Genomic DNA, 16,047 nt, shown 5'->3' on the forward strand with positions numbered 1-16,047 from the left:
GATTTCAGCTGGTTCTGCTGCCACTGCGTGGTACTTGAAAATTAATTTCTACTGAAGAACAATGCCAAGAAATGTGCCAATATCTTTGCAAACCCTGAAATCATTTACACTCTTCCATAACTGTAACTGTGGGATTCCAAAGAATTGGATGATGCGCTACCACCGGGGTACATTTTTAGGCAGAGCTAGAAGTATTAGTCAGTAAATTAAGCTTTGTACATACAGAATTGGTAGTGGCAGACAAGCCATGTGCCAATTAATGTTAGTATTTAAGAACATTACCCAGAAGAAATGACTGCTTTTCCACTCTTTCGTATTCTTCTTCCCCCATCACTTAACCTCTACTTCAGGTATTCCTGCAGATGTGCCACCTTATTATTGCTGATTACGCTCTTATTTCACTCTCTCAACCTCTGACAGCTTGTGATGCAAATGAGAAAGCAACATGAGAATTACAGCTAAGCTTACCTTATTAGGCCTAAATATTCTCAAGATGTTAAACGAGGTGTTAATTATGAGGAACAGATTTAAAGGGTATTCTGCTCCACTAGTCACCTTCCTTCTATGTTAATGCAGGATGATCAGAAGTGTAAGACTTAACCGCAATACTAAAAACCCAAAGGTTTCCACTCTAATCTGGCACTGCCAACAAAACACCTGCTACAACAACGACCTTGACAGTGAATCAGCCGTCCCTGCTTCCTATGCATCATTGGAACTGTGTGGGTAAGGTAAAAGACTAGATTATGTTTGTGTGCCGTACCTTCAGCTCACAATTCTCACTTTCTCTGGAAACGCCTGCACCCTGGAAGGATAGTCACCTATTTCTATTCTATGTGCAAGATTTTTACAATACAGGCATAATTTTGAAGCCACTATTCTACAGGCAAAGGCAACACAGATTTTGTAAAACTAACCATTCTTTCCTGCCATCAAGCCCTTCTCTCTCACGTAGAAACCGTGACAAGGCTCACATTAACAGGCCTTGCAGAGCTTCAGGAGTACACAATGAATTTGGCAATATAAGTACTTTTTCTGCTGTAACTGGAACGTGCAAATGCATTAATCCATATATCTGATTGTTCTTCAAAAAGCCAAACACACAAATGGCAGCAAAATAAACACTGCTTTTCTGAACGCGACCTGGTTACACTGGTTCAGTTATTCAGAATGCAATCATGTGGATCATCTCTGAAGTCCAAGATATATGAGAGGTATTATTAGCAGTTTTAGGTTTGCTGTATCATCTCAGTCACTACATACAATTTCACTTCATTTATTCACTTTACTCCATTCATTTATTTAACATGGCCTTCTACTAAATGAGATTAGTCCAACTTTTTCCCCATTTTCTTATGGTAATTGGAATAAAAACCATTAACATCTAAAATAAAACAGGAACCCAGTTTGGAAGAATGAATGTCTTAAAGATACAGTCAACCTGTAACGTGTGCTCTTCTCCTACCAATAAAAAACGCTAAACTGAAAAGTTCTTTGGCCAAAGCAAAGAAGAATTTGAATATATCTCTACCACTTCTACAATGAATTTGAGCCTTTATATCCATTTTCCTCACCTTATAGTAAGCCTTTGCATTGTTAAAGAGCAGCTGAAAATCAGCAGTCAGTACGTTCACATCATCATATTCCTCCATCTTCAGCTTTTGCTGGATTTTCATTAAATCAATCGGCTGAGAAACCACTTCATAATAATCTGGCTGATTTCTGTTGCAGAGACAAAAAAGGACATTATATTCCAAGCAGTAAAACAAAACCCACAGCACTAAAGTCTGTACGTTTCTATGATGAAATACAACAAAAGAAGTCCTAATACATTTTTGTTAGAGCTAAAAGATCTGGACAGTGGTCTATTAGTAGGTTTACTTTATTACATCTTCTGTTATCATCCTGAATTTTAAGATAAATTCAGTCTCTTACTTTATCCACTGTACTTTCCAGGGTCACTTCTAGTAGCCTTCCCTAGATATGCCCTTACTACTATATTCCACCACTCATGTGGAACATTTTATAAGTCAAAGGCAGAGATGTTTTAGGCAGGTGTCACAAGAAACATTTAAATTAATTCAGTGTATTCTTCTTTGACTGAAAAGGGCACCAATGTTAGCCCTTCCCACTGAATAATTACATCAAATATTCAGATCAAACACTAGGGCGAATTCAGCTTAAATTTTTCACAGCTATTAATGCTGAGGTATCCTTCAATATGCACTTACTCCCTGCTTAAATCTCAGGTTCACGGTTTAACCACAACTACGGTCTTACCTTCGCTTAGGTGCCCTAATGAAAAGCTCACAAAGGAGCCTGCCCTGTTCATCTTTGTAGTCTCTGATGGTGTTGTAGAGCTCATGGCAAACAGCAATCTAAAACACAAGAACAATGAAGAAATGAAAAAGGAGACCATCTTAAGGTAACAAATCAAAGCCTGCTTACAATGGGAAAGTCAAGCTGCCAGTTCACAGCGTGTTCCACCGCAGAAGCAGGAAGCAACCGGTGAACGTCGCACGTTAGTGCAATACCTGCCAAGCGGGCCATGTACTGCAGAGTTTGATCTATTTTTCTTTAACATAGGGAGCTTTCTTTCTGGGCTAATTCTGAGTAAACCACCCAAAATGTGAATTAATTCAGCACAATTCTCTGAGTTACAGCCATCTAAAACAACAGCAGGGGTTCTTCTGCCCTGCAATTAATTAAAATCAGACTGCTAGCTGAAAGCCCCAACAGAGACACTGCACACTTCAGCAATCACTGCCTGTGCCATTCCCCACTTATCTCTGCATTTGCTATTCAGACACAGCTCTCAACTGCTGCACGTTATGATTTCAGCTCCTTCTCCAACATCCTTCCAGCCACTAAAATCATCAGTGAAGATAAGAAAAGCAGCAAAAGGAAAATGGAAAAGAAAAAGATGAAACTGGGGAGATGAGAACAAGCTAAAGCTGAACAAAATCCTAAACAAAGCTTAGCCACTGCAGCAGCAGATCCAGGGCCGGCGTGTGCGCTACTTATGATCACCCATTTCACAACCCAGCACTTCCCAGACAGGGATAGTATCCCCAAGAGAATAAAGTTGTGAAAAATAAGATACTAACAGGATCTACTGTTGGGAGATTGGAAAGTCTCCTCCTCTTCCTGCTTGGGCCTGGGATGTTCGTGGAGTGGTGGCCGTCCTCAAAGTCTCCTCCGCTGACGCTGCTGGAAGGCGAGGTAGCTCTTCGCCTCTTGGAACCCATGGAATCCAACTTCTTCTATAATGAAGAGAGATGTTCTTAAACTCATGGCACTGCATCCATACTCTGGTGAGAGCTAACTGAAGCCGGCAGTGCTTCAGGACAAGTCACACGTTGGTGACACACCACAGCTCAGGTAGGCCACGCATCTAAACACTGGCTACTTGAAAACTGGCAGGAGTAAAGGGAAATCAAAATGGTCCTACAGTTCTATAGCCACTGATAACAGCAATGTCAGGAAGCCCAAGGCTCACAGTGATGATGATGAATTTAGCAGATCTCACTAGGGTATGTTCTTAAGCTATTTTACATTTGATACCTCATCCCATGCATGATAACTAAGCAAGAACCACCGGAAAGAGCCGTACAAAGAGCTGAACTAAAGGAAATAGTTGTACAGAGATGAGTGCTCAGTTCTGGTATAAAACCATGTCATTCCACATCCAATTAAAAAACCAACCAAACAAACAAAAAAATCTAAACCACAAAGAAAACAAAAACTCAAATGGCTACTGAATGGTCTTAGATTCAAGCCAAAAAAAAAGACATCTGGGCCTATCATTCCCACACTAGGTGTCAGATCAACGGCAGTCATCAAGAAGTGAGAAAAAGCCACAGTTTTCTACTTATCAGCACAGGGACAGAAGAATAACCACCATCCGATAACTGTGGTGATTAACGAAAAAGGTGGTGGCTCTTTCCCAATTTCCAGAGACAGCATCATAAAAATATCTTTATTGGCAGCTGTCTCAAAGGGTGAAGATAGAAGAGATTCAACTACCACAGCCTACAACCACTTCCCTACCAAATGGAGAAGTTTCTCCTAGGAAGCATCCAGCTGATTTCCAAGGTACGGGAGCACGACATCACTGCGTTAGAGCATTGACATTAGAGACAGAATTAATTTCAAGCACACAAATGAGATGAACAAGTAGGAACAATTAAGAGCTAAGATAAAGAAAATCAAGAGCCTAAGGCAGAGGAACGGAAGGGACCGTGCACAAACAATCAAGAATTTACCAGATTTACCAGAGTACAACCAGCACCTCGGAACGCCAGCCTCCTCATGGTGTCTGACAGCCAAGAACAGGTACTGGGAGAAGGCAACGCTCCGAGAGGAGCAAACCAGCAATGGTGTTAGTACAGCCCAAACTGGAAGACAAGAGAAAGTAAAGAGAGAGGGAAGAAAATTGAGAGTAGATAGAATTACAGAATAAAATCAAAGAATAAACTGAATAATTCCAGCGACAGAGAAAAAAAGCAAGAAACAGGAGGTAACTTTTTTTAGCCCAGCAGAAACTCTACAAAGTAATTTTCAACACAGAATGCTAGACGTTTGTCATTTTTGCAGTAAAAACACATTTCTGTAATGCTCCTGAATACACATTACAGATTTCACAGCCACTTCCAAGGGGATGATTCACCAGGCAGAGCGGGGAGTAAGCAGAAACAATATCTGACCCGAGAGAAAAACCAGAAAGCAGTGAAACTTTGCATGGGGTTATTCCGCATTCTGTAATATCAATAAGAAAACGGCGTTCAAGGCCAAGAAACATTTAACAGACTCTCTGATAACGATGTACCTCCATCAGCCTTCAGAGGAGATTTTTATCCCCGTAAACAAGCAATATTAAGTACCCAGACATACAGGTTCACCAAAGAATTTCTAAGCAGTCTTCAAGGCTGATTTTTTTCCAAGAATTCCATGTAGAACACACAGAACCACATTATGGCAAAACGATTCCTTCTATTTAATTCAATTTAGTCTTCAATCAAACCCCAGGCAGACTGCTTTCCTATTCGGTATTGTGAACGCTTTCATAACACAAAGACCCAGAGAAATGTTGTGCTTTATTAGCAGACAGTTCATCACCAGAATAGCCAGGCTGTGGCTTTTGGCACTGCCTCCAACTCTTATCTGAGAGCTACAGGATCGAATGGCCAACAGCAGGCACGTGCGCACGGGGAGGCTGCCGGAAAACACAAGGTCTGCGTTGTGAAAGGCAGGCAGAAGGGACAAGCGGAATTGATAATCCTGGTTCTCCTGAGGATCCAAACGTACCCTAAGTCCAATCTCACCGTGGAATAAAGATTTGGGGAGCCCTCAGGCTGCACACAGACTTCTCCACGGGCATTATCCGAGGTGTGCGCTGCGGCTCTCAATCATATGCAGACACTGGTGTGCACTTGTACAACTAAGAGCTGGACATTCTAAATGCAGCCTCCAAAACTATTCTTCTCCTCTAATAACCGAGGAAGGCGCAAAACACAACATCATGAAAACTCGGTGAAAGAACTGCTTCCATATAACTCCTAAATGTCAGGCTCCAAAACACAAACTTCTTTCTAGATCTCCACGCTCACCAACACAGATAATCCTACCGCACACAGGGCTGTTTTACTTAAGAACATGTCTCTTAGACATCTCCTCTGCCAGGTGGCTGCTAGCTCACAAGACCGAGACACGCAAAGCATCTCCACCGCTACGAACAAACCATCTCTGTGCAACAGGACCTTGAGAATCTCGTTAATAATAGCTCGCATTGCTCATAAAAATGTCACGTTACCACAGACATCTGTATAAAAAAGGCTTTGCTCATTACTAATACACATCTATATGAATATAGAATCACAGAATAACCAGGTTGGAAGAGACCCACCGGATCATCGAGTCCAACCATTCCTATCAAAAATATATACGTAACGGGTGGAAAACTCTGTCCCAAAAGCCATCCTGGACAGCTCACCACAGGTTTTACTGCATTAAATGAACGTATCTTGCATGCATTTGAGATAACACGCTCAAAACAAAGCCTAGGGGGTTCTAGCACGCATTTAATTTTCTGCCTCCGAGCAGGAAAAAGCTAAAAGATACCACGGAAAGCATTTTATCGCTATCGGGAGCTCCCACGTTTCAAGCGAAATACTCCCTAAATCGGTTAAATTTAGCGAACGGCACAGAGGAGGGAAACCCAGGCAGCGTTTCCCCCGAGTTCCCATCACACTGAAACCAGCTACAACACGGGAAAGCGGGAGGGCAGCAGCCAGACGCTCCGGGAGGACGGAGCCGCCGAGAGACGCGGCAACGGCGACCGCTGCAGCCGCACCGGGAGAGAAACAAAGCGGCGACCCCGGTACCTTCCGCCTCCCTCGCCGAGGCGGCGCTGCCGGCCGGAGAAGACAAAGGAAAACCCCTTCCCGGCCTCCCCCCTCCCCGCGCCCCTCACGGCCCCGCAGCCCCGGGGCCCCGCGCCCGCCCGCCCCGTTAGCCGCGCGGGGAGAGCCCGCGGAGGGGACGGAGAGACCGGGGCGACCGGGGAGGGGACGGGAGGAGGGGAGAGGCCGGGGTCAACAGGGGAGGGGACGGGGGAAACCGGGAACGGGAGGAGGGGGAGAGGCGGGGGGGGGGGGGGGGGGGGGGGGAGACACGGGGTAACGGGGTGGGGGGGGGGGGGAAGAGACCGGGAAGCCAGAGAGGGGAGAGGAGGGAGAGACCAGGGGAAGCGGGGAGATAAAGGAGAGATCTGAGGATAGAAATGGAGGTAGGGGAGGAGGAGATACCGGGGGCAACCGGCGAGGGGGAGAGGAGAGAAGGAGACAGAAAGAGAGAAGAGGGGAGGGGAGACCGGGGAGGGCAAAACCCGAGCGAACCGGGGAGGGAAGGACCGGGGGGAACCGGGGAGGAGAGGAAGAGACCCAGGGGAATCGGTGAGGAGAGGCGGAGGAGCGTCCCGGGGAGCCCGGGAGGGGAGAGAGTGGGGAGAGGAGGGGAGGGGGAGCCCGGGAGGCGGCGGGGCCCGGCGGTGGGGCCCGCGCTCCTCCCCGCGGCGGCCGCGCCGAGGGTGTCAGCGGCCCCGTCCCCGCTCACCCCGCCGGCCGCGCTCCGCCTGCGGCAGCCGCGCTCGCCGCCCTCGGCCGCCGCCCGCCCCGCCACCGCTGCCGCCGCCGCCCCGCGCCGCCGGGCCCGCCGCAAAGCGCGCCGAGCGCCGCGCGACGCCGCCGCCCAGCCGCTGCCGCCGCGCTTTACGGCAGGAGACGGGCGCGGGGGAGGGAGGAGAGCGCGCGCCACGTGAGGCGGCGGCGGCGGCGCCATGAGGAGGCCGAGTGAGAGAGGGGGGGAACGGGGCACCGGGAACGGAGGGGAGGGGAGAGAGAGGGAACCGGGAACGGCGGGGGAGGGGAGAGAGGGAACCGGGAACGGCGAGGAGGGGAGAGAGAGGGAACGGGGCACCGGGATCGGCCTGAATTGGGGGGGTAGAGAGGGAACCGGGCTTCGGGGAACGGGATGGGGGGGTAAGAGAGGGAATGGGGCGCCGGCGGACGTCGGTGGAGGAGGGGGGCAGGCATCGGTCACCGGAGAACGGGAGGAATGGCGAGATTGGGGCACCGGGGCTCAAGGGAGCGGGGCCCAGGGGGATGAGGGGGCACCGGGAATCAAGGGAGCGGGGCCCGGGGGGTGAGGGGGCACCGGGACAAAGAGATCGGGAATGAGGTGCCGGGAACGGCAGGAGTGGGTTGTGGGGGAGGATCGGGCACCGGGGCTCCAGGGGGAAGGAACGGCGGGGGGAGGAGGCCCGAAATCGGGCAGCAGGACTCAAGGGAAAGGCGACAACCGGGCACCGGGGCTCCAGGGAACGGGGATGGGGGCAGGGAATGGGGCTGCGGTGGGGGACGGGAGTCGGGGAACGGCAGCCAGGGGGAAATTAGTTTCTGGGACTAGAGGGAACAGCAGGTGGAGGGGACAGAATTTGGCCCCGGGGAGCGGTGGGCCTGACGGGCGCCGCGCCTTGCAGAGCTGAGGAAAGCCAGCAAGAGGCTGACCTGCCACAAGCGCTACAAGATCCAGAAGAAGGTGGGTGCTGGGGTGGGGTCTGTCCCCAGTTAGAGCCCCATGCTAATCGGGTTAACACCGAAAATGCTTTTCATGTGTTGCCACAGAAACATGTACAGATACATGTGCACAATAAGGGTGTTAGAGTGACTGTTGAGTCAGGAGTGTAGTAAGGAACTTGCTTTCCAGTTACTGTTGGCTGAAGGATTGTGTAGAAAGGAATGCAGGTATTTTGCATTGGTTTGGGCTGATAGCATCAAGTGTAACTTTACAATGAGACATGCAGCCAAAGCACCAGTGTAAAGTGAGAAATGTACCATTTTTTTACTCTGTAAATAGGAGAGATACTTTTTTTTTTGCCTCGGACTGAGAAAATATTCCTATTCTTGTCCTCAGATCAGAGAACACCACCGAAAAGTCAGGAAGGAGGCCAAAAAACGTGGACACAAAAAGCCCAAGAAGGATCCTGGTATTCCCAGTGCTGCACCATTTAAGGAAGAGCTTCTTCGGGAAGCGGAGCAGAGAAAGCAGAGGGTAAAATAAAATACTGTTTGTAGTAAAGAGGACAGGAACCAAGATCGTTCCTGTCTTAAAGGGAGCTTTGTGTGCATGCATGTGCACACCCAGAGGTGCAATCATAATAGGTTGCAAGTGGTCCTAGGAGACATGTACTTTGAAAAAATAATATATTTATTTCCAGCATTGTACAGTGTGTAAGAATTTGCTCTTTCATTTTTAACCTTCATTTCATGACAGTGTATGTAAGCAGGCTGGAAGTGTCATATCTAATCCAAATTGCCTGTGATGCCAAGATACACAGGTTTCCCATCAGAATATTAAAAGTTAAGCCTTGGTGCTGTGTGATGATACAGAAAGTAAGGATCGGCTGCCTGCAGTGTGGAGGAATGTGGGCACGAGCACAGCAGCCTTATCAGCTGCGATGTGGCTGCTGCACGGCTGTTATTTTAGGGGCTGACTAATGCATGTATTGCCTCTGGTTTTGAGGCAATTGAAGGCAACATTTTTCAGGGTAGAATGCAAAGAGTTCCCAGCATGGCTTGGATAGCCATGATTTCTAACTAATCTGTCTTAAGAACATTTGTCAGAAATAAGGAAGCAGGGAGAAAGAACAGTCTCCCTTACCCCCTTCCAATCTTTTATCTGGCTTGGGTTTTTGCTTGCAATCAGCTTGAAGAACTAAAACAAAAGCAGAAGCTCAACAGACAGAAGGAGCATGAAAAGAAGAGGAAGCTTGAAGCTAAAAAGAATGCAGACAAAATCACAGAAAAAGCAGAGGGAAAGGTATGTGTTGGGTATGATTTTGTTTCTTTAAAGCTTACGAAGCAAAAATCATCCTGAAATGACATCTTCTTAAGCAGTATGTTACACGTTATATTTTTGTGCTGCATTCTCAGTTAAGTGAATCCATTTCATTTTTATTTGCACTCAGGAATCTTCTCGCAAATCTAAAGCCAAGACTAAGAACCTGCCAGATAAAAATTCAAAGAAATCATTCTGCAGGGAGCTCAAGAAGGTGAGACGCTTCAACTATTTCTATAGTTTGGTGAGCCTCAGCAATGAGACCACTTGTTGTTTCCCTTCTTTGCATTACTGTGCAGCTGCTAGAGATTAGAAAGGTTGCTTGTGATAAGCTGCAACACTTAAGTCAGGGATTTTCGAACAGCAACCGTGAGGATGTTAGTCTTGTCTGGCATGAGCTACTGAGGCATCCAGAACTTTGAGGGATTAGATTTCTTGAGCCAGTGTTGGTGCATCCTGAGTGATCAGAGGTCCTGTAGTAACGAGGTGCCAGTGGATTTCTTGCATTTAGAAGAAAACGATGAAAATTGCTTCAGCTTTCTGGTTCAGAAGAAAGGAGCTCCTACAGGAAGTCATGTGAAATCTCACCAATCACTTTGTGAAATTCAGCAGTAACTGTTGTAAGCCACAGCTACTCCGCACCTGTCAAATGGTTTGTCCTTTCTTATTTAAATGAGTCTTCTCTTTTTTCTAACGCAGGTGATTGAGGCTTCAGATGTGGTTCTAGAGGTTTTAGATGCAAGAGATCCAATGGGCTGTCGTTGTCCTCAGCTGGAGCAAGCTGTAACGTGCTCTGGAGACAAAAAGCTACTGTTGGTTCTGAACAAAATTGGTAAGAAGGGCGGGTTTTCTTCCAAGTGTTACTTGGTCACTGTGAGGCTCTGTGGTACGTGAGCTATGAAGAAGATTTTAAAAGGATCTGAGATTCCATTGAAGACATAAGATCCAACTCTGAGCTCGCTGCCCCGCTGGAGGGGTCACATTTCTTCCACCGTTTAGTCTAGTTTGCTAAGAAAGCACCACAGGCAGATAAATGCACGTTAGCCCTTTTCTTTTGCAATAATTTCTGAAGGCACCGGCCAGTCTCAGCCAAATTTGACAGAATTTAAACATGTTACGATTTTTAACACTGGTGTGAACTTTTGTGATATATTGTACATTTAAGATTCACAGGCGTGAAAGGACTCTACTCTTTTTTTCCAGATTTAGTGCCGAAGGAGAATTTAGGGAAATGGTTGAATTATTTGAACAAGGAGTTCCCAACAGTTGCTTTTAAATCAGCAACACTGATGAAGGACAAGACCATGGTAAGAGCACTGCAGGCTTTCTCGTGACTAAGTTGTACATGTTTGCGATTGTACGTGTTGAGAAACAGGAGCTCTTGTTCTTCAAAATTCTTTTTCCTTTTTTTTTTTCCTGTAAGAAGGACGATGAGGGGAGGAAAATGAGGAATTCTTTGTTCTACATAGGATGCCTGCAAAAGTAAAGTAGTGCAGGCTGTACTACTGCATTCATCCTGACTGTCAGCACCTGACATGATTTTGTGAAGAGTATAAAGGGATCGGCTCCCCCTGTCCTGCTCTCAACTCTTTGAAGATGCTTGTAATTAATCCGTAATGCTTCACGTGTCCTAACCCGGATAACGGCACGGTGAAAAGGACCCTCCTGCAAAATGGTGCAGAAACCGCAACATAGAGATTGGGTTTTGAAACTGAAGCCGCAAGTGAATTTGCAGATTTAAGGATTCTGCTGTCTGAACATACAGGATTATTTTGTGGTCATGTAACAAATCTGCCGTACAGACTGAACTGAAATCACAAGCCCTGCAAGTCAAGTCTTTTTCTCGTAGTAGTTTCGATGACCTTTTCACTGTGTCTTTAGAGACCCACCAATTTCTTAGTAAACTAGTTCCTTCTGTTAAAACAAGACAATAATACCATCTAACAGAGGACAGGAGTTGGGAACGTTGCAGTAGATAAATAAATCAAGCATATGTATTTATCTTCCTAAATAGCTCCTGACCATGGGGGCTTTTTTTGTTTGTCTTTAAATCCTTAGCCAGATCAGTTCACAAGAAGACGTGCACGCGTTGATTTATCGAGAACCACTGAATGTTTTGGAAGCAAATGCCTTTTGAGACTCCTTCAAGAATATGTCAAGACTCAAAACAAAGCCATTCAGGTTGGGGTAGTAGGTAAGCATTTGGAGACATGGGGAGTTTCTTTCTCCTTCCACAAAGCTTTGATATCTTATATTACGAATGGGGTAAAACAACTAGCACATGAGCTGCTAAGAGGCTTTCTAGCTCTTGTTCTTACTTTGATTCAGGACTCCCTGAATCTGTAACACTTGAGTTGACAGTGATGTGTGTGGCACTTCTCTGCACGTAGTCCATAAGGCACATGGTGAGGCCTAACCTGACGGTTGCACCCCATGCAGCTTGCACGGCCTTACTCGTATCGCGTAAGATTTGTGGTGCTACGTAAGGTGAAGTCTTTTGTGTCCTTTTTATCATCAGTGTGAGAAATGAGGATACAGATTTTGTCTTACTTCTGCAGTGAAGACTTCAGATCCAACTCTGATCTCGCACTTAAGATGTACTTTACTAAGGACGCCTGGAAGAAGTAGCTTTGATCAGTGTTACAAAAGCTGAATTTTCTTATTTAACTTACAAGGACTTATGTGGTTTTCTTCAGGTTTCCCTAATGTGGGAAAGAGCAGCATAATCAACAGTCTTAAAGGAGTTCGTGCTTGCAACGTTGGCCTAACAAGAGGTGTTACCAAGTAAGTAAGTGGAGTCTGATAAAAGCTGTTTGTTTCCTCGTTTGTTGCGTCCTGATTACCTTGAGTTTGTTTGTGTGCAATTTCTGTCCATTAAAGGCAAACTGCCCCTGTGTGCCATCTGAAATTCAGTTTGCCTGGATGAAAGGTATTGATCTGTGTGATAGGAGCTGTCACGGGGAACATTGTCTCTTTTTGTTCATTGAGATTTCTGTCCTACCCAAAGCGGATGAGGAAAAAGCACTGAAGCTGACTCTGTGTGAAGGGCATTCAGTCCAACGCTGAGCTTTGAGCCTTGTCTTCCTCACCGTTAACCAGCCCTTTGTGGTTGATTTATCTACTCACATCACGTTTCTCTCCAAATAGGTCCATGCAAATTGTGCACGTTGATAAACAGACAAAAATGCTGGACAGTCCAAGTATAATTGCGGATCCTTCCAACAGCACCTTGGCGCTGGCCTTAAGAAGCATTATAGACACCGAAAAATCAGACTCAGCAGAGCTGCTTGAGGGAGCAGATGCCATTCTAAATCACTGCAGTAAACAGCAGGTGAGCTCCGTTTTTTTCCGCACCTCTCACTGCATTTGATTTCTCTGTAGGTTTCTTAGGCCGATAACCAAAGTTCACTTCTCTTCAGCTTATCCTGGTGGCCTTTAGCAGCGCTTTCACCTAACAGGGTGGCAGACTTTGGCGGGTGTATCCAACACCAAGGGTGATCTTATATCCCTTCGAAGGGGCAGCAGCCTGGGATTCTGTCTGTTTTCCCAATGACTTCACTGATGTTTAAAAACGCCGCTTTTAAGATCTCATCATGGTATCAACGGAGTGAAAAATGAGGATATTCTGATTGCTTCCTATTATTACAGTGAAGACCTCAGATCCAACTCTGATTTCACTCTTGTTTCAAGTAGATCGACCTAAGGCTGATTCCATTCAGTTCTGTGATAACGGTGTTTTCACAAACCTCTCTTGTTCCCCAGGGCCATGGGTGAGGGGTAGGTGAATTCACTGATGAAGTGGACACTTTGCTTTATAGAATCATAGAATAACCAGGTTGGAAGAGACCCACCAGATCATTGAGTCCAACCATAAGGCATTTAAGGCATGCTGATACTTCTATCCCCCATGCAGGAACAAAATGGCTCTTCACATGCTTGCTTGTCCTTTTTGTAACCCAATTTGATTCACTCTTTTATTCCCCAAACTGTGAGGAAAAGCAGGTATCTCTGAACGCACCATTTCTTTTGCACTAGGTAATGATACGCTACACTATGCCAGATTTCAGGAACACAGAAGAGTTTTTAACTTTGCTTGCTCAGAAAAGGGGCATGCTGAAAAAGGGGGGTGTTCCAGACATAGAGAATACCGCGAAATTACTGCTGTGTGACTGGACAGGGTATGTACGCTATGAATTCTGCTTTATAGAATGAATCGTAGAATCCTAGAATGGTTTCAGTTGGAAGGGACCTTAAAGACCATCCAGTTCCACCCCCCCAGCTTGTTCCTGCTGGAACAAGCTGCTCAAGGCCCCATCCTGCTTACCTTTCTCACGCTGTTAACCCAGCAAGCAGAAGCTCCAAGTCTCAAGAAGCTCTTAGAAGGCCGTGGCTGCTTTTTTCCTTTTTCGTTTTCTCACGTTTTACTTCGGTAAAGAGAGCTGGATTGGGTAACAGATACTGAGAACACAACACCATCCATGGGTCATTTTCTAGAGCAGTGAAGGATCCATGGAAGGAGTCAAAGCACATTGCATGTAATTCCATAGCCAGTTTGCTGACTTTTGCTGTAACTCCATTAGGGGAATTTGCCTTCCTCTCAAACACCGAGGCGGTGTTGTCCTCCTTTACAGACAGGAAAGGCTATGGCATATTTTCTGCGGAGATTTATAGTGGTTCCAGTATTCGGAGAGTGGGATTGTTTCTCTTGCTCAGTGGTTCAACTGCTTTTACAGCTTGTGATTTTACACACAGATGATTTGTTTTAACAAAATATTTTCTTTTTCCCCTCAGGAGGGGGCTGTCCACTCAATATTGTTAGAGTTCAGAATCATGTTTAAATAGTTGCTTAACCGCCCTTGAACAGATAATGATAAATGAGCAGTTAGCCTGAGGAGTGTGGGAGATCTCTGTACTGGCATTTATTTTTAAGTAAAGGGATTAAACTGTGTTATTTTTGGTTGGTTTTTAATGCTGATATTTTATTTTCCCAGCGCTAGAGTAAGCTACCACTCACAACCCCCAGAATCTCCAAGACCTCCACCATATCTTACAGAAGACAAAATAGCTGAATTGCGGGACTGCTTCAATTTAAAGAAATTAGAAGAAGAAAACACCACCACTGTTCAAGGTAGGACGGCCACTAATGCACGGTGGTGGTGGTAGTTTCAAGGGGAGATCAAACGGAAGCCCTGTTCTCAAATCCAAGTCTTTGAGCTTCTCCTAGAAGTCGGGGAGTCTGTTCTCAGAGAACTGTTCTACCTGCTGCTATGTGGAAGGGAGGGGCAGGACTGGCTTTCCTTAGCCTTGACCTCAAGTGGCTGCTCTCTCGGGGGAAGGCATCACATCTGGTTCTGACAGTGACTTAACAAACACTTCCTATGGTTTTCTCAGCTTTAAAATCCCCCAGTCCAGCAAGCAGCATCATTTTCCAGTCAGCTGGAATGACAAATGGGACAATAGAGGAAAATAAAGTGATAGAGGAGGCATCGGAGTGGGGAAACTTAGAAACAAGCAAGGAGGGTGAGGAAGAAGAAGAGGAGGATTTCACAGAAAGTGATGATGATCAAGATGAAGAAGAAGAAGAAGAGGAGGATGTTGAAGAGGTAAATCAGGGTTTCATTAGGCTTCTTTTACCTGTTCAGATCCTGGCACCAAGTCAGGGTCAAGTACACAGCCAGTATCTTGCTGTAAACTGAGAACGTGGGGCCACCAGGAATAACAAAAAAAGGTCTTTCTCCTGGAGATAAGGGTTGGGCTTTTTTGCTTAATTAAAGAAACAACATTGTTGTAAGCCAGCTGTACAGCTGCACATCCAAGGGGACGTCCACGCTATCATCAGTCTCTGCTGGGTTTCACGTGCGTGGGAGACTTCGTTAGTGATGTCTGAATAAACACATCTGACTTCTCTGACTTGTAGGAAAGCAGCGTTCGGGTCACCAGGAAAGCAAAGCCTGGAAAACGACAAACGAGGCCTACAAATTCAGAAAAGCAGAGAGCGGGTCAGTATTGAAACCTCTGGCTGGAAGGAGGGGCCCTAGTGCCGCAGCACCTGCACTGGTTTCACTAACATGTGGTTTTCTTTCCTCAGAAAGTGAAAATTCCAATTCACTGTCAATCAGCTTTGATAAGACAGCAGATGAAGATGATGCTTACGATTTTAATACAGACTATGTGGAATGAATTCTGGGTGGAGATGGTTTGGAGACTCATTACTGCCTCTTGGAACAGTCAGGAAGACCTGTGCTGCGGCAGAAAGTGGAGGAAGCTACACACAAGAGCTGCTGCAGAGTCACAATTATTACTGTGTCAAATAATGTACATAATATTGTATCTCCCTTGATCACCCCAGATTTTATACAAGTCTAGGAAGCTTGACTGCATTCAGCTTTAAGTCCTAAACTATTTCCTGTATTAAAAGCCTATTTAAAAAGCTTCCTAGTGGACTGAATTAAATCTGTTCATTTTGTCGTACAAAAAGATGCTTCAGAGGGATAAAGCCTTTATCATTTTCTTTGAAATCCAGTGGCTGGAGCAATTAAGTTTTAAGTAAATTTTCATCCTCCCTTCATAATATAGAATTGCTTTTCCTAGAGGGTTACAGGGGCTGTGCCCCAGACCTGCGCTGAGGTAAATTCCTATGTCTAGCTGCAG

The 16,047-nt window shown here is 45.9% G+C and overlaps 2 protein-coding genes and 3 non-coding genes across 18 annotated transcripts in view; 4 read left to right on the forward strand and 1 right to left on the reverse strand.

The window, feature by feature from the left end:
- The window catches only part of PBRM1 (polybromo 1), a 52,779-nt gene extending 45,523 nt beyond the window's left edge, over positions 1-7,256 (reverse strand). For 3 of the 14 annotated variants that reach the window (XM_069865824.1, XM_069865829.1, XM_069865834.1), the window contains exons 1-5: positions 7,114-7,256; positions 4,266-4,397; positions 3,108-3,263; positions 2,281-2,378; positions 1,575-1,722 (exon numbers count right to left, since the gene is read on the reverse strand). In XM_069865824.1, the coding sequence (XP_069721925.1) occupies positions 1,575-1,722; positions 2,281-2,378; positions 3,108-3,263; positions 4,266-4,313 (450 nt within the window). In that variant the 5' untranslated portion in view covers positions 4,314-4,397; positions 7,114-7,256. The remainder of the gene's footprint in view (positions 1-1,574; positions 1,723-2,280; positions 2,379-3,107; positions 3,264-4,265; positions 4,398-7,113) is intronic. The other 11 variants (XM_069865830.1, XM_069865836.1, XM_069865825.1 and 8 more) reach the window with 6 other exon arrangements.
- Positions 7,257-7,288: 32 nt separating this feature from the next.
- On the forward strand, positions 7,289-15,827 carry GNL3 (G protein nucleolar 3). The gene is made up of 15 exons (XM_069865857.1): positions 7,289-7,349; positions 8,039-8,097; positions 8,473-8,610; positions 9,265-9,378; positions 9,527-9,610; positions 10,096-10,228; positions 10,600-10,703; positions 11,455-11,590; positions 12,093-12,180; positions 12,544-12,727; positions 13,432-13,574; positions 14,388-14,524; positions 14,788-14,999; positions 15,314-15,395; positions 15,485-15,827. Exons 1-15 carry the CDS (start codon positions 7,337-7,339, stop codon positions 15,574-15,576), a joined length of 1,719 nt encoding a protein of 572 aa, XP_069721958.1. The 5' UTR covers positions 7,289-7,336; the 3' UTR covers positions 15,577-15,827.
- Positions 10,289-10,363, forward strand: LOC138725427 (small nucleolar RNA SNORD19). Its single transcript, XR_011338232.1, has one exon. It is a non-coding gene; the product is annotated as a small nucleolar RNA SNORD19 (small nucleolar RNA).
- LOC138725429 (small nucleolar RNA SNORD19) lies at positions 11,918-11,991 on the forward strand. The gene has a single exon (XR_011338234.1). It is a non-coding gene; the product is annotated as a small nucleolar RNA SNORD19 (small nucleolar RNA).
- On the forward strand, positions 13,006-13,081 carry LOC138725428 (small nucleolar RNA SNORD19). Its single transcript, XR_011338233.1, has one exon. It is a non-coding gene; the product is annotated as a small nucleolar RNA SNORD19 (small nucleolar RNA).
- Positions 15,828-16,047: the final 220 nt, after the last annotated feature.

This window comes from Phaenicophaeus curvirostris, chromosome 11 (assembly GCF_032191515.1).
Source record: "Phaenicophaeus curvirostris isolate KB17595 chromosome 11, BPBGC_Pcur_1.0, whole genome shotgun sequence".
NCBI lineage: Eukaryota > Metazoa > Chordata > Aves > Cuculiformes > Cuculidae > Phaenicophaeus > Phaenicophaeus curvirostris.